Source organism: Etheostoma spectabile, chromosome 6, assembly GCF_008692095.1.
Source record: "Etheostoma spectabile isolate EspeVRDwgs_2016 chromosome 6, UIUC_Espe_1.0, whole genome shotgun sequence".
NCBI classification, from domain to species: domain Eukaryota; kingdom Metazoa; phylum Chordata; class Actinopteri; order Perciformes; family Percidae; genus Etheostoma; species Etheostoma spectabile.
The window spans coordinates 28,629,907-28,651,428 of NC_045738.1; the positions used below are offsets into that span (position 1 = coordinate 28,629,907).

The 21,522-nt window shown below is 44.5% G+C and overlaps 1 protein-coding gene across 2 annotated transcripts in view; it reads left to right on the forward strand.

Moving 5' to 3' along the window:
- LOC116691523 (nuclear factor of activated T-cells, cytoplasmic 1) overlaps window positions 1-21,522 on the forward strand; it is a 67,847-nt gene continuing 46,325 nt past the window's right edge. Inside the window, exons 1-5 of one of the 2 annotated variants that reach the window (XM_032519218.1) lie at window positions 1-617; window positions 3,881-4,973; window positions 6,932-7,091; window positions 16,860-17,062; window positions 20,508-20,680. In XM_032519218.1, the coding sequence (XP_032375109.1) occupies window positions 497-617; window positions 3,881-4,973; window positions 6,932-7,091; window positions 16,860-17,062; window positions 20,508-20,680 (1,750 nt within the window). In that variant the 5' untranslated portion in view covers window positions 1-496. Of the gene's footprint in view, window positions 618-2,544; window positions 2,759-3,880; window positions 4,974-6,931; window positions 7,092-16,859; window positions 17,063-20,507; window positions 20,681-21,522 lie in introns of those variants that run through there. The other variant, XM_032519219.1, reaches the window with a different exon arrangement.

A 21,522-nucleotide genomic window follows, 5' to 3' on the forward strand; every position in this document is an offset into this window, starting at 1 on the left:
CTCCCGCCTCCACCGATGGGATCCCAGGGTAGAAGACATCATCAGGCGGTCCAGGAGGTTGCAGGAGCCGGCCGCGTCATCCCTGGATGGGCGGCGCACTGACTGGAGGACGGAGGGTGTTTTCCAGCTTTAAAAGCACCGGAGCCGGCCCCTCTGACAAACCGCGCTGCGTCATCGACCTGGGGAGACTCTTGAAAACCTCCATTGGTCTGAAGAGAGAGCCAAACTCACCTCCACCGCTGAGCCCGTAGCACCCCTACCTGCGCCCTCTCCATATCCGACAGTACGCGCTGACCTTCCCCCCCCACCCCGGCCGCTCGGTGCGCACCGTCCGCCGCGCTGTGCTTCCAAACTGTACACTACGCTTCGCTTTAACTTCGCTGCGAATTATGGTTTCATGTGATGGTGTGTGAAGTGATCTAGCTCTTGCAACAGTGTCATTGGCGGTCGCTCCTCGCAGTCTCACAGCCGGAGAAAGTTGCGCACCGCTTGTTGAATGCAGGACACCTTCTGCCTGAGCGGCACTTCCAAGTTCAGCTTTGGAACAGCAGCCGGTAAGGAGCGGGGACTCCAGTTTCTCACCTCTCTCGCCGCCGATATGAAGTCTGCAGAAGAAGGTAAAAACATATTGCTTTCCTTTCGACGCAGTGTTTCATCCAGCGATCAGAAATGAATTGGCTGGCGTAGCTGTAGGCTACTCTTTTGATTTCTAGTTAAAGCATTTGGTAGGGTCATTGCACAGTGAGAAAGAGCTGTCAGTGTTGGTGAACTGACATTTATTTTTTCTTTCTGAATGTAAGTAGGCCTATGCTTTAAAAAAAAAAAATTAAACAGCATATGGCGAAATAAAATATGATAATGATTATTATTTTGTTAATTTTTGATGAACTATTCCTAGTTATTACATGTTCAAACTGTTCATTTTGGATGACAGGGGGACAGCTGTTTTTGAAAGATGTCGCCAAATAAATGGTAGGCCTAAACACCTTTTGCATGGTCTTTGCTCTGCATGAGGATCAAATTAGCACTCACTCCACTATGAGTGCCCTGCACCCATTTTACATCCACACCATTAGGTGTCTCCAGCAGCTGTCTTTGCAGGTGCCTCCCAACATGTTCAACATGTTGATGAGGGTTACACTGTGGCTGTCACCTGCACTCCTCTTATGGTAACAGGTATAACAAGTTCAAAATACTTTGATATTTCTGTTCAAAATCAGGGAGATTGTCCATTCTCCAAATGCACGGAGGTCGACCGTATAACAGCAACATCACTTGGTTGGATAAGATTCTGGAGATACTTTATCTTGGAGGATGAGTCAGCCGTACCATTAGAAGGAAAGTCTTGTTTGTTTGTTTTTAAGCTCTTTGAGTCTGCATTTATGGTAGCAAAATTTGATTTGGTCCATCAGAAGTCATCGACAGTCTGTCTTGTCATAATTCACGGAGTCTTCCAGTGCTGATGTAACTGGCTTTTTGTGGATTTAGATAATTTCATTTTGTCTTTGAGGTTTCAGACGGACGGGTGCGGGCTGTATTATTATTCATTTCAGTCCCTCAGTCCAAAGCCTTATAATTGGTAACAGACGTCTGTGTGTGTGTGTGTGTGTGTGTGTGTGTGTGTGTGTGTGTGTGTGTGTGTGTGTGTGTGTGTATGTGCGCGTGTGTGTGTGTGTGTGCACATGCATGTGTGTGTGTGTGTGAGAGAGAGAGATATAAAGTTGCGATCTGTGCGCTTAGAGATCCCGGGTATAGCTAGCTTGAGACGTGCCTAACCACATACAGCTTCAGCAGTATGCCAAGGCCTGCTTTATTATCACACATAAAGGCCTACATAAACTCAGACGTACAGCAGATGCAAGCACGAGACACACACACACACACACTCACATACACACAGACACACACACACACACACACTTTACTGGTGTTTTGCCATAGCCCATAGTCAGCCATGTGTGATAAGTGGCTCCTGGGTTCTTAGTTCCAGGGGCTGCAGATGAATTCTGTGGGCGACCACCTATCTCTCCCTGAGGTCCTGTCAGTCTGAGCCCCAGCCTACACCACAATCCCTGTGCATAAACCCATCCATTCTTTAGTCATGCTGGTTTGGTTGTGGGGACTGAGTGTTTTGATCGTGATAGCATAATTAAGTAAAATTGTGGCGGACAGAAAGAGCACGCTATAATCTGTGTGATAGTCAGTGTTTTTCGAATGGACTGCTTTACACCGCATTTCAAATGCACTGCAAACAATTGCAGATGCTTTGACTTTGAGTGCAAGAGTGAGTCATTTTTCTCTTTCTTTCATTTACTTTGTCGTCCCGTTAATTATGATCTGGTATTATTTTATTAGTTCAGCAGATGTGACGCGTGTGACCCGGAAAAAGCCAAGTTTCAAGATCACTAGGCACACAAGAGTGAAAGTCCCAGTGTGTGTTTGAGTGGGTGGTAGAAGAAGTCAAGTCAAGTATGTTACAGCACTGATCATGTATACATTCAAAAGGGAAGAAGAATAACAGCTGCAACTGTGAGCAAAGTCAGTCAGGCCTGAAGTAATGAGGTGTGTCACACCGGGTGGAGTGGGCAAGAGATTATCTGTTCAGCACCAGAAGAGACTAAACCAGAGGAGAAACACATTTTTATGCTGAAACTTATATTGACAAGGGTGGAGATGAGTTTCCAGCATGAAGAGCAAGAGTTTGATTTCAGCTATCTGTTTGAGTACAGCCAAGGTGTCCACAATGAACCAGAGACAGGTGGGTACAGTGCAGGGTGTCTTTACTTCATTGTATGTCCTGTACATTGCACAGTGTGAGGGCACTCCTGTGTCCTGGGATCAGAAAGACTTCAGATGTCAGTGTGTTTCTGTGTAGCACTGTGAACGGCTCTGCATTTTGCAATGACTAGTTTTATTTGAATTGTATAACGCTCTGAAGTCTAGGTTTTGTGACTATGTGTCAGAAGTAATGAAAGGTGTGACTGAACTTGTGGTATACTGAACTTGTCTGATGCGTATCTCGTAATCACCTCTGAATATAGACTTGTATAAACTAATTTTAGACTGCCTAGCCACATATTATGTGGTGTGTGACAGATTCATCAGTTCATGTGATGCACAGCATTGTGGTTAACAAATATAGAACGCTGCTTTAAGGGGAATGCCCTTCATCGAGTTTCAGACCGAATGGTATTCATTCTTTGACCACTTGTAGCCTCATTGACATTATCAATAAAAAGGCTGGCATGAGGTTTACAACTTCTGACACAGCCGCTTACGAGGCTAACTGAAGTGGCATACCTGCAAGGCTGCATGTGCCTCCACTTGTCATTGCACTTGTGTGCCTGTGATTTCGCCTGCTTGTGCCTGCCCTTTGTTTGTGTGTGCACCGCGGCGCATCTGTGTGTAACGCTGTAGCAAACTCCCTTTGACTTAATCACAAGCTCAGAGCGATGCGAGAGTGCTGTCAGTTTTCCACAGGGGAGGGCCTAATTCACCCAGTGAGTGATGCAATCAATCAAATAAAGCATCCATCAGCGCTGCTGGAGGAATTTGTGTGGAGTACATATGACGGCAGGGAGTGCCAAATAGAGCCTTAGATGAACTGATCAAACAAACAAAGTGGCTGTGCAACTCGCGACTACACAGCAACCACATACAGTAACTGCTTTTGAGGTGATTGCTAAGCTTCCTCAGATGTATATAAAAAAGGGAGGCAGTCAGTCACTGTGGGACATATTGTTATCCTTTGTGTAGGGGTATTGTTTTAAAATGTAATCAGAGTCCCTTGCCGCCATAATGTTATGGTTCTGAGAATTTGCAGTGGCGTGTTGTTATATACTACACTTCCATATGCTTACAATATGTTTCTTTTTTTCAGATGCATACAGCTACACACCAAATGTCAGCCTGTCCCTTCCACTGGGCATGGGCAACCCCTGTATGGCCAATCACTACCACACCTTACAGTCCAGCCCAGTCATCTCCATTTCCTCTTGCCACCAAACAGACTACAGCCTCCAAAATGAAAACCATGCAGCATCAGGCTATTACCTGCCCCACGGCCTGAGACCCAATGGGGCCCCGGCTCTGGAAAGCCCCCGTATTGAGATCACTGCCTACAGCCAGTACCCCGAGGATGAGGTCGAAGAGAGCAGCACTGAGGACCACATCATCAAGCGAGGCGTGAACTCCATTGTGACGCTGACGCTGCCCAATGCAGACGGCTACCGTGACCCCAGTTGCCTCAGCCCTGCGAGTAGCATTTCCTCACGCAGCTGTAACTCAGAGACTTCTTCTTACGAGTCCGGCTTCTACAACTACGACAACTCCCCGCAGAACTCCCCCTGGCAGTCTCCCTGCGTTTCTCCCAAGGGCTCATCTTCGCTAATGTCTTGCCCACATGCCAGCGGTCCTGTAGCTTCCCCGCACCATTCCCCCTCCACCTCTCCTCAGATAGGAGCCGTGGCCGAGGAAGGCTGGCCGACACAACTTCGCGGCTCAAGGCCTAACTCCCCTTCCTGCAGCGGAGGCGGCGGAGTCAACGGCGGCAGCATAGGGAAGAGAAAGTACAGCTTCAATGGCACCACCTACCGTCAGACATCCTGCTCACCCAAGCAGTCCCCCGTCCCATCCCCATATGGCTCCCCCAAGGTCAGCATCACAGATGAGAACTGGCTCGACAACACCAACCAGTACACCAACTCTGCCATCGTGGCCGCCATCAACGCTCTGACCACAGATGGAGTGGTAGACATGGGGGAGGGTATCCCAATCAAAACGAGGAAGACCATGCTGGATCACTCCATGAGCTTGAAGGTGGAGCCTGCTGGCGAAGTGCTGGGTCTTGATGGGGAGCTGTGCCATGAGGACTACCCCTCCCGCCTGGCCGTCAAGAAGGAGAACTACTGTGGAGGGTTCCTGGATGTGCCACAGCATCCGTACTCCTGGTCTAAACCCAAGCCTTACCTCAGGTAGGTGGAGCCGTTTCAGCAGCTCAGCAAACCATGGCTAAACCAACCCAGTAGTACTTATTTATTCTGGCTGAGGAATACTTCAGTATTTTTCAGACAGTGAAAAGGAAGAACAATCCATTAATGCCACTACTTTGCCCCATTGTTGTCTTTTCATTTCCATTTTAGTGTTAATTTATTGCAACAACCAGATTTCTAGGACTGCAACTATCGATTAATCTATCGATTTTTTTTTTTCGATTGTTTGATTAGTTCTTTGGTCTATACAATTTTAGGAAATGGTGAAAAGATGAGTGAAGAAACTAGAAAATATTCCCTTTAAAGAAGCTAGAATCAGATAATAAGACAATGACCCAAACCGATGAATCTATTATCAAAATAGTTGGCGGTTAATTTGATAGTTGACAACTAACCAATGAATCGATTAATCTGTGCAGCGCTACATATTTCAGTTTAAGTTTTTAATCTTCAAAGGTCTTATCAAAAGAAAGAAATCCAAAAGTTAAAAGCTCTTCACTTCCAAAGGAGTTCCCTTTGAAGATCAAAGCTATTTCATAAGTCATATTTCACAGGTTGGAGTTGCCCAGCACGTGTGGGGCATTGTTGCCATATCAACCCTCACAAAAACATAAAAACGGACACAATCACACAAATACACACATGCCCTCAATTACATCATTGATTTTGACTTTTGAGCAAAACAAGCTTTTTCATTTCAATTGTGTCTCTTTTTCCCAAGCCAGTGACACGCTCGCCTGTCGGAAATCAAGTGTTTGATTAAGATAGCGGGCAGCAGGAAGTATTGCTGACAGGCCTGACTGAAGGGGAAGCAGCCTGTGCGTTAATCAGCCGGCTCGCCGCTGTGGTCTGTCGCGCCATCAGCCCATCTCTTTCTGTGCTGCAAACCTGATGTCATGCACTGACTGGGCAGATAAAGCCCCGCGGGGGGAAATCAGTTCGTTTTGGGTCAACAAACAGCCCGCAAGTTGCACAAAGATGCCAAGAGATTGTTTTCAGTTGAGCCACCCTCCGGGTCAGGGCTTTGGCTTTACCAGGCATCCGGCGTATCGAAATATTGTCTTGCAAATGTTTGTTTTGGTTTAGATATCTCCACGGTGTTCACATGGGAAGCTCTGACTCTCCATCTCGAGAACAATGATGTTAAGAGAGGCCAGCTGCAGCTCTGAGAAAGAGATCTCATGCTCCAAGGCAGGGTGTGCTGCTGACCTTATCCCATGGTATAACACTATTGTCTGCAATACTTGTGTGGCTGTGCTTTCGAATTATACCATCATTAATTTGGAATGGATCATAATTGTATCAATAATTGTGCGAAAGGACGATTGCCAGTTTTGTTTTTGTGCCCTAGAAATGTCTGTCCTCCCACTGTCACTCACCTAACCCCCCCCGTGTCTGTTTCCACCTGTCACACTATAATAGAAAACACACTGCTGCGTAACCACGGCACATTCGTCTCTCATTTATTTTTGATAAAAAGGGCCACTAACTATTACCCAGGCCAGAGGAAATACACACGTCAACAAATGACTTCAATTGATTAGATTACAGAGCATGATGAAATGGAGAAGGCTCAAGCCAGTTGGATTACAAAAAAATGTCCTAATTTGAGGCTAGTCTTAAAAGCAAGTTTGGAACTTTTTAATTCCAGTGACCATGGAAAAAACTCAACCACGCTGCTACTACATGGGCACATCCAATGTGACTATGGTTTTAAGAATAGAATAGAATAAAATACAGAATGAAAGAAACATAACCATGTTCCAGGTTTTATTTTAAGCAGAGAATATTAGATGCTGAGTTTTTAGCACAGAAAGTGCAAATCTTGCATGGACTAGAAACAAGTTCATTTCCTATGATGTAAATCAGTGGTAGAGTAGGAAACAGACATTGTGTGCGTTGTTATTTTATCCTAATAAAAATGTGTCATGTAATTGCAGCCCATCTATGCCAGCTCTTGACTGGCAGCTTCCGTCCTGCTCCGGCCCGTACAACCTACAGATCGAGGTGCAGCCGAAGTCCCACCACAGGGCCCACTATGAGACTGAAGGCAGCCGCGGGGCGGTGAAGGCGCTGTGTGGCAGCCACCCTGTAGTACAGGTATGTCACCAACACTGTGTAAACAGCACATATGTTTCCTTAGATTCACTGTGTACACTTGTGTTCATCAGAGAGGAGGTTTATTTATTTGCTGTTACAGCATAAGTGGTAACAAGCAGAGAAGTGCATGCTGACTGATTAACGACATGTTCTTTCTGTCCAACATGGAAGTTTGGCCGCTGTTGACTTCATGGGAGCATGTATTCCCGGAGCAAAGTCAGAGCAGCCATGACATGTCTTTCATTAGTCTAGACTCTGACATTATCTTGCTATTTCCTTCTTTATTTTTGCTCTTTTAGGGAAATCTTTAACTCCACCAATGGATTTGAGCAACATGTCTTTATCTATTGCATTAGACTATTAGAAACTTTTGGAAAACAAAGAAAACCACTAGTCAAATACAACTTTACAGAGTATCCAATGTGTCATTCAGTTATCATTGCAAACTTGTCAAACCACTTGACAACAGCGGATCTCCAAAGCCCTTAAGCCATTCCTGTACCTTTTGCATATGCACTTCACTGTCTATATGTGTCCGTATGTGCTTGTGCGCTGTGTTATTAATGCTCCCTGAAGCCGGGAGTCAATCTGCTGCTGCAAAAAGGTCGCCCTGACCAGCAGCAGTGCACGCTGATTCAATTAGTATAGAGCAGGACCATCGCCTCTCACTGTTGTGCTTGGCGAACACTTAAAGAGCACACGTCAGCCTCACTGGCAGCGCAGCACAGAGCTCCTTTCTCTTCTACGCTGTCATCCCACTGCGCTGACATCTTGGTTTACTCAAGGTGGAGATCTAGCGGTGTGTTTTGCGTGTCCTTAGGGTTGAGCGTCAATGTGCCTTCAACCCTTTGAACTCTGCAATAGAAATAGTCCGCCCAGTGCCTACACTGGGATTGTTGCTTATTGTGATGTCATCTCTCGTAGTGAGCATAGTAAGCATAACACTTATTAAAAGTCTTTAAATTGGGAGGTCAGGTTGGTTTAGTGGCCTAGATATAGAGGTTCAGGGTTCGAATCCGACCTGTGACGATTTCCTGCAAAGTCTTCCCCCTTTCTCACCAACTGTCCTGTCAAAAATGAAAGGAGGAAAATCCCCAGAAAATTAAGAATTTAATTGTGTCATCACTAAAACGCAATACAGAAATTGTTGTTTTCATCAAATATTACTAAATAAACACACAAAGCTAGAAACATAAAGAAAATACTTTGTAACACTCCAGAAGTTATCATCATTTTCACAAGTGTAGAAGGTAATGGCGCAAAGACTCACAGCGCAGATCCAATTTTGCGTGAAGTATTACATCAGTGATTCACCGGCAGCTGATTGTGCAAATGCGTCACGTGGGTCTGCCTTCATCCGGATTTCAAAACAACAGTCATGGCGGCTCATTCGGTATACAATCTTATATTTTACAAAAATAGTTCACCGAAACGTGTTCCTGAAAACATTTTAAGAGAGAAATAGGCCATGTGGACAGAGGTCAGTTTGAAAGATTTCCATCTACTTCTTTTAAATATATACAAAAAAAGCTATGTAAAGATGGGCATCGGATGCTTTTTTTGAGTGGTGGACTGGTAGAGAGGTTCCAGTTCTCCTCCTGTGCACTGCCACGGTGCTCTTAAGCAAGGCACCAAACCCCCAACTGCTTGGGGCGCCATTCCATGGGCAGCCCCCCCCCCCACACACACACACACACACACTTTGACATCTCTCCATTTAGTGCATGTATAGGTACTGAGCATGTGTGTGCAATTCAGGCCTGTGTGTAATAACAACAGTGTGTAAATTGTAATTTCCCCATGCGGGATTAATAAAGTATACATTATTAAATTATTATTATTAAAGTCACTTGACATCACCCATAGGAATAAAGTGGAGTGCGGCAGAGCACAACAGAGCTTTCTGCTGCAGTGAGAATGAATGCTCTGGCAATTATGGTTTTTATTTTAGATTGATTTACACAGGATCATGGAAACAATGATCTCTTGGGCCGCCAGCAGGAGGTCGGTTCTCTAAGGGTTGATGTCAAAATGAAACTGCATTTAACCCTAATAATATATGTTCATCGATTAGGACTTTGTCACTGGATTTAAAGATTTTAGGTAGCATTTTGTTCTATTATACATCATCCTGAGATTTCTTTTTGGAATCAGTACAGTTTCAGGTTTGGTGGTCCATCCTTGTCACACACGTAGCAGTAGATGTCGTCAGCACCCCAGCTGTTTTGTAAATAGATGTTGTCAGCACACCCTGGTCTGCTCCACGTCAAACGCACTTGACAGCTGTTGGCCAACGTGGTGTTATAAACACAGGCCTGTCAGCCTTCAGGTTCTCTCTGTAAATACAGATAATCATTCCCCTTCATTACCAATCCTTTGTACATCAACATGTGGGTTGGATCAACATTTTACCCTTGCACCTCCCCGTGAGGCGGACCTGACTCGGCCGGCCATGCACAGCTGTGGCGGGTGATGCTGGTTTGATTTTGGTTCCACCCCTTTTTGACTCTAAAAATGTCCTGAGTAAGCATCTCTGTGTCTCTTTGCATACACAGTGTTGTCCAGATTCAGATGGATGACTCGGCTTGTTTCTTTCACACTACAAAGGCACCGATTTCTTTGCCAACTTTGCGAGGTTGGTTATTAGTAAGTAGAAGTCATGGAGGAAATATGATGACAGCTGCTCCCCATCCCCCTTCACCTCCCTCCTAACATACCTCACAATTTACTCTTACTTTTGAGCGAGGAGGGATTTATGCGCATGATATTGCATGTGCAGTCAATTGGAATATCTTGAGGTTTTCATAACCGGAAGCATGGCAGTTGGTAGAGAGACACTGTAAGGATTACGCAGTCATGTGTACATGCTCAAGGGCACGATGTAGAAAAAGCGCATGGAGTGTATCTTCAGGGATGTTTTTGCACAGTTTGGGAGTGCAAATCATAAATCAGACTGCCTGCCTTTCTGTTGCTCTCTTAGTCTTTTGTTGTGGTGTTGGGTTGAACTGTGTTGTCCTGGAGGTTAGAGCATGCTGTAGTCCCCAGTGCCTATGTTAATGAGTGGCAGTCGCTGGATGGGTGAGGCGCAGTCAAGGAGAATGAGCTTATAATGACAAAGGGACATGGGTGTAGGAAGCAGCTAAAGGAAGAGTCTGTGTGTGTGTGTGTGTGTGTGTGTGTGTGTGTGTGTGTGTGTGTGTGTTTTTTGGTGGTGTGTGTGTGTGTGTGTGTGTGTGTGTGTGTGTGTGTGTGTGTGTGTGTGTGCTTAAGATTGGAAGGGGCAGAGGGAGGCACCAGGCAGCTGGGGCTTGGCTACCCTGGAGATGTTCTGTATCCTGCTGATTAGGGCCTGGGTGGTACTGAGGTTGCATATGAGCTTAGCAGTGGCAGGGGGTGGGGTGGGTGGTGGTGAGGTGGATAGGAGTCCTAGCACCCACCGGACACCACCTCCCCTTTCCATGCACAGGGGCCTCTCTGCCTCCCTGGGGGGGCCTGAGGATGTCACTCCTTGTGAACCGTTCATCCTTCAAACCATCTCCATCTCCCAAAACCCACACCAGTGGGCCTCCCTCGGTCTGAGCCACAGCGCTTTCGTGTTTTGTAGCTTATGGACGATCAGACTCGCGCGCTATGAGCGATAGTGACATGTGTGTTGGAAAGCAACGACTGGTGAAAAAACAGACAGGTGAAGAACATGAAGGGACATCCTTTAGAGATTAGAGCCAGCAACCAACAGATAATCAAAGCAAGACGCTCAACTGCACAATTACTGTTGTTGTCTTGTTCTTGGATAACGAGCAGAGGTGTTTTCTTGACAAACAAGCAGAAGCGTCTGTAAGGTCTGACATCATCCTAGGCTGCACCACATTCACCTCATTCAGTGCCCCCATTGTGGGATGGATGGGTGGGTAGGTGGGTGGGTGGGTGGGGAGAATGGAGTGTCTGTCCTCCAGCCACACACCGATGAAAACCTCAAGATTATAGGTCACCTCGACTCATTACTCCTCTGCTGCTTGCACCGGCTCTCTGCACTTCCTGTTCTAAATCTCAGTCATTTATTATGGACTCGCGCTCCGTCCTTCCCTCCCCTCCTCCTCCGCATCCGCACCCTTTTACCCTCCTCTCTCCTGACTGGTCCACTGTGTGACCCCCGCGGCTGCTTTTCCACTTTATTTACTGCAGCAGACCACAACGCCATTAAGAGGATCTAGGGCACTCTATTGGCTCCTCTCACACCGTTCCAGTCGCTCCCCTCACTCACCACAGCTAAGCCAAACGTCTACGGGGTGATTTTTGAAGCTGTGCTCCGAAAAGAAAAGAAAAGGTCTAACCTTCACTCAGAATATCACCGTGACATTGATTGATGGCTTTTTCTGCAGGAGAACTGTAGGGGGAAAAAAAGTGGAATTGCGCCAAATCATTTTCATTGAGTATATATTGACCAAGCATGACCTGGCTCTGATCTAAAATGTGTGTTCAGTTGAAGATGTTGCAAAGGCTTTCAGGTTCAACCTCAGTCAGGAAACACAAAGACATCCGCCAGGCGCTTTAGTACCAGCAGGCAGCAACACCTGTGGAGTATTAAACCTATCGCGCAGAGCAGTCCTGCATATGGCTAGTTGGAATAGGATAATGACTGGCCTATAGGGCTTACCCTCTCACGCATACACACACACTCAAGCTCTCATTAAGTCTAAAGCAGCAACAGACATGGGTGTAATTTCAGCAGGATGTGGCCATCATCCCTATTAACGTGTGCGTGACTTAATACCCATCTCCCTTCCTCTGCAAATGTATGTAATGCACATCAAATTTGCTGTATGTTTCCGCCATGACAACATGAAAGACCTTAGCAAACATGTGCTCGGTTCTTCGCATGTGCGGTTTCACCTTGGGATCCGGTGCTCGCTGGCTGCGTAATGTCTCAAAAAAAAAAAAAAACTGATGCACAGCATCCTATACTGTAGCTGCTAATTGCTCATTAAACCCACTGCCGCCTCTTATTTGATATTCAAAAGGCTTGGTGTACCCTGTAATGCTGTTAGAGCTTAGTCAGGGCTGTTATTCGTTGCCCAAAGGGGTATTTATGCCACTCTTAAATTGTGGTTCTCCATCTGCGGGGCTTCCCTTACGCTGGTATTGGCCTACCACTAATTACCAGTTAATAGCAAGTGGAAAAAATGGAGCGATATATGCATCGTGTTCACTGGTTTGAGGTGATAACCAGACAGCCCACAGATTTATGAGGTAAGACACCGGTGGCAAGTTGTGTTATTGGGGGGCACAGCAGTCATCCGGGCATCATCTTACTCATAGTCTTTGTAAGTTTGGATGATGTGTCTTATGGCAGGCTATGCTGGTTCTTTTTATATGGAATTTGGACCCTCACTGGTCTAGACATGGGCTAGAGCTTGAAACTATGCCCTAAATGACATAACACTAAAAGGCTCATTTCGACAAAAAACTTTGAGGGATATAACTGTTTGGTTGCTTATAAAAAGGAGCAGCTTTCGGAGCAATGGATTTGCAGCACATTAAAGTATTGCATATGTTGCCTTATGCTTTCAATATGAGGCACTGGAGACATCACAAGGGCAGGAGGGTGATGGAGTAAAGTCTGGAAGGAGAGACAACTTGGATGAGTGTACATTTAATTGGATACAGCAAAGGCTGGCTGTGCGACTGTCAGCACTTAACAGAGAGCGGGGAGCGTGATAATGGGAAAAAGCCTGAATCTGCTGTTGTATTTCTCCTCTTCCTCCTCTGCTCCGCCGCTTCCAGTCGTCTTCTGCTTCTCCTCTCCCCAATTCTCTGCGCCACGTGGACCTCTCCGAGTCATGACATTTCTCCAGGCAGTGATGAAATCACCGTCGAGGAATAGAAGGCAGCCTCACTGCAGGCCTGTAGAGTGTATTCACACTCAATTTCCAGCCAGGCCAGACATATCTAATTTACCAGCAAGTCATTATTAAACATTGCAGATTCAAAAATATTGAGGCCAGCTGAAGGCAGAATTGAGAATGTCACTTTTACTAAATAAATTGGTGGATGAAATGTGCTATGAAAAAAAATTCATATATTAATCAGTTAAAAACGCTCTGTCATTATTTTATCCCAACTGATTTTCAGTGAGTGAATCAAAGAAAATTAGGAAGAAAAAAAAACGTTTGGGTCTTGATACAGTTGATGGATCTGTAAGGGCCCATAGGAATTGGGAGATGGATGATGGAAAGTGGATTGGATGCAACCTTCTCTCCCTTTTTAGCTCGACACCCCTCCACATCATCACAACTGACCCAGACAATGCAGCTGCACACAATTACACAATTAATGCATCAGCTGCCATACCCACAATGCTTAACTTGAGCCTCGGCTATCAGAAATGGCTCGTGCAACAGCGGCTTGCGGTGGGAGGTGTAAATGGATCTAGCTGACACAGTGGCAGACGTTGGCACCCTGAAACAGCTGCAAATCAAGCCTCGATTCAAACTCGGTTTGGATTATCGCAAAAATAAATATACAGTGCATGTGCCAGATAGGCTGTAGTTACAGCTAGAAAAGCTCATCTGGTCAGAATTAGCGGCGCTCCGGTCCAACCTCACAGGCTGCACTAGACACAAATACAAAGCTGAGGTCACAGGTGTGCGCGTCAAGCCTCTGTCGTCAGGCCACACTTAGCGTTTACGACACTATCTCGACTTCTTTCCCCATCTTATTCCCCCTTTGAGAATAAAATGAAGAAGTTTTGCTCTGTGCTCGTGGTGTGCATTTGAGTGAGCATCCCAGGAGTTTTGCAGAAGCAAAGCAAGGGTCTTAAGGAGAAGGTCAGAGGAGCACATATGGTTAAGGAATCAGGGGGAGGTCGCCCAGGGGGGACGAGACCGCCTTGCTTTGCTGCTGGGGAAGACCAGCGTCACCAAGCGGACTACCTGACCTCATTAATCACTTCCTCTCCTCCATGAGGTCACTCTGAGTGTGGACGCCACTGTCATTGTGCGCTACCGCAAAGTCTTAGAAGAGTGAAGGGTTAAAGACCCCCTCCTTTCCCTGCCTCTCTAGTGGGCCTCCTCATAGCCACGTGGCGGCTGAGGTAATGGTTGAAGGTCACAGAAGAAAACCAAAGAAGTCCACTGAGGCGAAAGTGACAGGCGACACGGCTTTGTAGCTGCATTTTATTAAATCATAGGGGAACGTCATGCAATTTAACGCTCCGGTGTTTCAGATTTGTACCTCATGCTCCGCCACAGCGCTCTCACAAGTCAAAACACAAGTAACTGGTAGCATGTGTGGCTATGGATAATTACCGCTGGTGACACCATAAGTAAAATATAACAAGCAGAGCAGGGTCTGCCGGTGAGATCACCGCATAGATGAAGTGGTCCCTTGGGATGCCAAGACTTCAAGAAGCTCCTGACCTCTGCCTAACTCACTGATGACTAGCATGTGTGACTAGCTCACAGGTCAAGACAGCTGCTAGAGACACTATGCGGAGCCAAAGAGAAAAATAGAACTTGAGATGAATGACAGCCTTAGCTTTACCGCTCCCTTTGCACTTCCTCGATATCTGAATCAAAGCAAAGTCAGATAACCACTGCTGCTGTGATTATTGAGACATGTGGATATATGCTCTACTCCAGAGGCTAGTCATATCCTATTTTTATTCAGCATAATTAAGACTGAAAACTGTTTCTACTTGGAAGGAAAAGAACACATCCTCCGCCTTGTCCCAAATCCAAAAGATCTGTCATCAAGTACAGACCAAAGGCATTTAATCTTCAAGTTTATTATGAGGCCAGACAATGTTTAATACAGTATCCAGACAAATGGGTTCTCGAACCAAAGGCATTAGGTGGCCATGACACTGCAGCAGTAATTTCCACAGACTACTAATGATGTACTGTAGCTCTCCAGTCGTCCTATCTACCTCTTACTCACACCCCCAACCCTGACTGCCCTCACAAAGGTGATTATAAACTCATTAATCAGATTATGTCATAGGTTACATGTGGTCTGCATTTCGTTATATGACTCAGTGTCTTAGATAAATAACAGGGGTCTTTTATTCCATCCGACAATACCACTGTTTTCACTCGAATGGAGCTCAAAGAAAATTAGCCTGAAGCGATGCGCTCGTGGGTGCTGGGGTAATTGACCAATTTGTGGGATTTTTTTTAGATGGCCGCTGCTTGGTGAGCCCTTGTGTACTGTGTAAGTGATCCCGCACAGTAAATGTCACATGTGGTCAAGTAGCCACCTGGGTGGATCCACGGAGGTCTACACAATGAGAGGAGTCCTCTCGGTTTGAACCAGATGGATCCTGCAGTGGTCTGACATTTGGAGAGATTTCTAAGTCCAACCTCACCAACATCTGCTCAAATGACCACTTTGCACTGCGTAGAGCGAGCATACCCTGGGAGGTCTCAGTTCCACCAGAAATCCACATTTGGTTGGCAAATTATTCTGGTCAGAAAACACTCACAAAGTATCAGTTGTCCTTCACCACACTTTGGAATTTGCAACCCTGCCCCTGTGTTCATATTTTTGAGTAATAACACACTTGGTTAAATCATTAAATAATGTTTCTTTAGGCACCGAGAGATAATGATCCGGGGGATGCTGAATGTAAATTGGCAGTTACACTTTATATTGGAAGTGCCGTTGACCCCAAAAGTCAACAGTACTTTTGAAACCATGCATAGCTATGGAGCTTTTCTTCTCTCTTTTTTTTTTAAAGATTTGATCTTTTTATTACTTAAAGCAGTAGCAGCTAATGGAGGCCTTTAAGAGGAAGTGGTAGTTGTTTGAAGTGGTGGTTGTGATACAGGAGTCTCTTTCATCACAGTGGGACACAGTCTGTGAGCTTTAATGGAAATCATAATGCATGTTCATAACTGCCCGAAGGTAAGGGGTCTGGATCCCGTCTGCATGCCAAGCTCTGCAAAGTGTTTTGGTGTTAATATATTCAGGTGTAAAGCTTGCTGAATTTGCAAGCACTGTGCCTATATAGGAACAAGTATTCTGCTTCAAATGTATGTTGATATTCGTCATATAAAGACAAAAAAAATGTGGACATTGTGTCCACTGGTGGTTTGTTGAACACAAGTGCATGCCATGACTCTAACTCCATTTTTATTTACACAAATGATTTTAAACTATGGTTTGTCAATGTCTGAATTTTCTTTTCACCCTTTGGATGCAACTCATATTATACAGGGGAATTGCTATTAGGACAATAATTAGTTTCATTAATGTTTAACCTTCATAGACTGTGAGCATCTTATATTGTGGCTGACCTGACATGATTGCCCTGGTTTCCTATTTTGTGTCTGTAAGGCCACTTTCAACTGAGTCACTTTTGACTGCTAGCCTCTCTGTTTTTTTAAAAGCAGCAGTGAGACAGTAAGGAACAGTGAAGTGATGGGAAGCTGGCCTCTCCATTAGGCTCCATGTCCCTGTACTTAGGAGATGCCTACCCCAGACAGACTCAGAGACATCCAAAAACATTCTTTTTCACCCTCCCCTAAAGGAATGTATAATTAGCTCAATGAAGGAACAGCAAGGACCACTGAAAACGGTCTCCAACCCAAACAAAAAAACAAACAAATCAAAGGGGCATATTTTCGCAGCCCCTCTACCATGTTAGAACTATCATTAAAGGACCCTTTAACTGGCATTAGCCGATGTGCATTTAATTTGAGAGGTTGCCTGAGATGGTGGTCTTAAAACCTGACGTTGCCTCTCACCTGGGTCCCTTTGTTCTCCCGCCAGCTTTATGGCTACATGGAAAGCGAGCCGCTCACCCTGCAGCTGTTCATAGGGACCGCAGACGACCGCCTCCTGCGACCACATGCCTTCTACCAGGTTCACCGCATCACTGGCAAAACCGTCTCCACCGCCAGCCATGAAGTCATGCAATCCAACACCAAAGTTCTGGAGATCCCTCTGCTGCCTGAAAACAACATGAGGGCCATGTAAGTGCTCTTAGACCTTCACAAGTTGCCTATCAATCTTTTCCTTTTCACATTTGTCACTGGTAACCACTACTTTAGAGTAAGCCCCCAAAAACGCACACTCTTCTCTCTCTCTCAGCACCTTCCTCTTTGCTTTAGCTCTACAAACAGAATGCCTGATGATAGGTGATGTACAGCACACACTTCTAAATAGACCTCCAAAACTGAGATTTATGCTTTCACCCCAAGAGATGCATGAGTCGACAGAGTTCATGGCTGACTCATTTTGGACCAATGTGTGCAGGGACTCCAAAGGCTATACGCTTGCAGTTGTAAAATAAATGTCAAACCAGGAGCCCGCATGGAAGTCCATTGGAGAAAAGTTTGCACAAATAAGATCTTAAAAATGAACTGAATGTCATGAAATGCTAAGAGAGCGGCTTGGCCAAAATTTACTAGCAAGTTGAATATATTAGAAAACCACTAGTGGACTGAACATGTCTGGTAAAAGGAACATTGCACCCCAAAATCATGATCCAGATTGTGGGATGCTCACAATTACACATAGCCCTGTAGCATGCAATATGCAATGGAAAACTTGAAGATGAAGAACAGAACTGCAATAGAATAGCAATAGCAAAACAACGCGGATTAATGACCATTAAAATGTATATAACCTAGATGAATAGAATTTGACAACTCTAAATAATTCATACAATATATAATAAATACAAGCCTTTTTTCATAGCAGACATTTTGACTCGTTACAGTAGGAAAAACACAGGTGTTACTAATAACAGTAACAATGGTGCCGTTGTATTAATTATCATCATGTTTTTCCTACTGTGACATGTCAAACTGGCTTCTGTGAAAAAGGCTTTTTCTGCTAAATGAACAATTGACAGTGGCAGTCTAGACTGGGACCAACAATAGGAAGACTAGGAAAGGCGATGTGAGGGTAAGTATGGAGAGTTTGAAGACTTAAAATGTAGCTTAATGTAAGCCGTTTTACAGGAATTAGCTTGTGTGTTTAGTTCCCATAGCTAGCTACACTTCAGCTAACAACAAGCATTGTTATTCAACTCTGTAACACTTGACGGTTGGGTTCACACACAATTTGCCATTACCTGCTAAAATTTTCTACCGTGGACGATAGCTAACGTTAGCGTTTACCGCAAGATGAGCTAGCCAACAAGCTAGTTTTTCTCTGCCAGTTAGCGTGGCCGTCTGCTCTGTTAAGAGTTCCGGTGGTCTGTGAACTCAATCAGAAATGACCAGCATTTTGTTTTAATTCGTGAAAGTAAATGTGTGGTTCAAATTGCATAAAATACTCTCCTAAATATAGGCTAATCATGGTTTACCTTTGAAAAACATTAGCATCAGTTTGCTAGTCCTCTCTCATCCTTCCCCCGGATTTGCAGTTATCCAAGGGGCTGTGCTCTGCAGTGTGTCCAGGCATTAAGCTCCTGTCCTGGGGCTCCATTCAGACTAGTCTGCAGTGAGTTGTTTTGGACTGTGGCCCAGAACTCTGGGTTATGGATAAAACTGCTGTATCTAAACATAGGTTACATAAGACCGTTACCTCTTTCTGCACCTCAAGTTTATCCTTCTCCGTTTGAAATTTTAAAAAGCATAGGCCTACTGTTTTTTGTAAGAAAGAATCAGTAATGATTTAATACATCTCTGTTTTATTTGAATGTTTGTTTAAATGCAGGAGATTTGTTATAGGAGATGAGAGTTTCCTGACTGGGCAGTGACCTTCTTTGGTTGAGCATGGAGGATTTCACATTAACTGCTTGCAATATAATTTCCAACAATACCACAACATCCCCTTATATTGTATCATATTAAGGGACGCCCCTCATCCATTTAACTTTAGGTGTCCCAGAGGAGGAATACAATATTGAAAAAGTATTCAAGAGGAAGTTTCTGTTCCTCTTTGTCGTAAGCACAAGTGAAAGGATGAGGAGTAACAGTTCTCTCTTTCTCCCCTCAACTTTCTGAAAGGTCAAAGAAAAGCCTTCAACTGTCTCTTTCCACTGAGCTGTTTAACAGTCGTCTTGATAGCGCGGCATCCATCCCTCTGCTGCCGTGCCAACAATCATTTGATCGCTGTGTGGGATGCAGACAGTCGACAACTGCAATCAAACTTTCAGAAAGTTTCAATCTGTCTTTATTTCCTCTTCTAGGAAAATTCATCTCATTCACATAGAGTAGCTTTGTTTAAAGTAGCATATTCCCTTTCTACAAATTCATATCATACTGATTAATTATGAAGAACTTGTAACCATTCAGTAAAGTGGTGCTTAGAATAAGTTGTGGACTATTATCACTACAGTTACTATGGAACAGTTGTTTTGTAAGCTCGCATATTGACCATGTCTTATTTCTGGCAGAGAAGACTACTCTCTAACATTTCCTTGAACTTAAAACCCTATCAACCCCCCAACACTTTATCATACAAGGCTGATAAGAAGAGGGTATAGTATGTGTTCTTATTTATTGAGATTGTCCAAACTAAAGTCAAGGGGAGAAATGAATTGGTATAAAACCTGACATTTTACCCTGTTCCAGGAAATGTGCCAAAAAGCTACCATGTAAAATAATCTAAATGCCAAACCATATCCCATTCCCTCACTTTTTTACCAGCCACACTAGTTTTATTTAAATTCATAAAAGGCCATGTCTGAAAATGAATGCCTTTTTTTCCACTAAGAAAAGGAAAATAAAATGCACCCCTTTACCTCCCAAATTGTGAAATGACATAAAGACAGACAGAAAAGAGTCTAATGCTACACGTGGCAATAATTAAAGTAGGTTTTACCCCTAATCATATGAAGTGTCAGGCTTCAATGGCGTGAAGGCGCTGGAGAGGCTTGGTGCACTCAGATGGCAATAAAGTGACTTTGTGTATACTGAGTGCAGCTGATGGGACCTCGTTCCATGGTGGTAAGCCATGGTGTGCCGCGTCCAGAGGATTCCTCTAGAGAACTGCTAATTCTTGGACCATTGAACCCTTTAAAACTGTGATGTGAAGTCATTCATGTCCAACTCATGTCTTTGATGACATGCTGGATTAATAATGACATGGTCTCGCTCCAGTGGACTTCCAGTGCCTGATCTGTAAGACCAGTAGGGACTCTGCTGCTGGTCGTATAATGTGCAGCTACTCTGCTCAGTGTCTCTGTTTGAACAGCCAGAGTTGACTGGAGGAATCAAATCTGCTCCCATTTTAGCCTTTGTCCGCATAGTACCTTCTGTAGAAAAGATTCTGTAGGGAATATCCTGTATGAGTATACCTTGTTTGGCAGAGAAAGCAGCTACTGATGCTTTAAGAGACAGTTGCTTTGTTTTAGCATACAGATACGCCTTAAAAGAAAAACAAAAAAAACTTTTCCATTGTCTTAAATATATGTCAAATTTGAAATATGGTGTTACATTTGACCCTGTCCTGCCTCTGTCCCAGAATTGACTGTGCAGGGATCCTGAAGCTGCGTAATTCGGACATTGAGCTTCGCAAAGGAGAAACAGACATCGGACGTAAGAACACACGCGTGAGATTGGTGTTTCGCGTGCACATCAACCAGCCCAACGGCAGGACAGTGTCCCTACAGGCTTCTTCGAACCCCATTGAATGTTGTAAGTCACACGCTCACAAACTGGCATGCCTTTTCTACTGGCTTTTTAAGCACAAGGTGGCAACTAGTGTTGCAATAAACTGAGCTATTATTTTATTAGCTGCTGGGGAAAATTCAGTGCCTCTGCAGCCCCAAAAAAAAACTTTGTATGATCAAAGCAAATTTGCCAAGGCAATAGATGCATTGTACACGATGCCAGACACACGTGTTATCTATCTCAATTCACATTTTACGACTGAATGCACAAGTTATTGTGGTAAGACTACCCAATTAGCGCAGGTACCACAGAGGTCATTATGCCAGCCCTAGTTTTGGCACGGGTGAAGGAGCGCATTGAAAGAAAGCTCTGTTTCTTTGTCATTCATTTGTTTATATAGGCGTGATGTTATTTGCACCCATGGAAGCCAATTAAAGTTAGATGGTGAGACGGAGCTGGCATTGTAGTTTATGGTCTAAAGTGGATGTTAATCTGAGTCGGTTCATTATTACAGAGAAGGTTCGTGAAGTTGATTTTAGAGGTCTTTTGTGCTTTAGTGAGTTCTTATTCTAAAATTATGCAATGAGATAATAGATGAAATGCACAGTTATGTGATAGTACATACATGTGACTCTGGCTGTGAATCTGGTCACCAAATCCCAGAGGCTAAAGGTGAGCTAGCCACAGTTATAGAAAGCAGAGACAGGTGGTTGGAAGTAGGCTTTCCTGATGGAAAATAATGACTGAGGATCAGATCATGAAAGTATTGTTTTGATCACTCGTCCGCCCTTTTTTTGGCAACATTTAAAGAGCAGCTGCTGGCTGAAAACCTCTTAGCTAGGGGTCATGAAATCATCATAATGAAG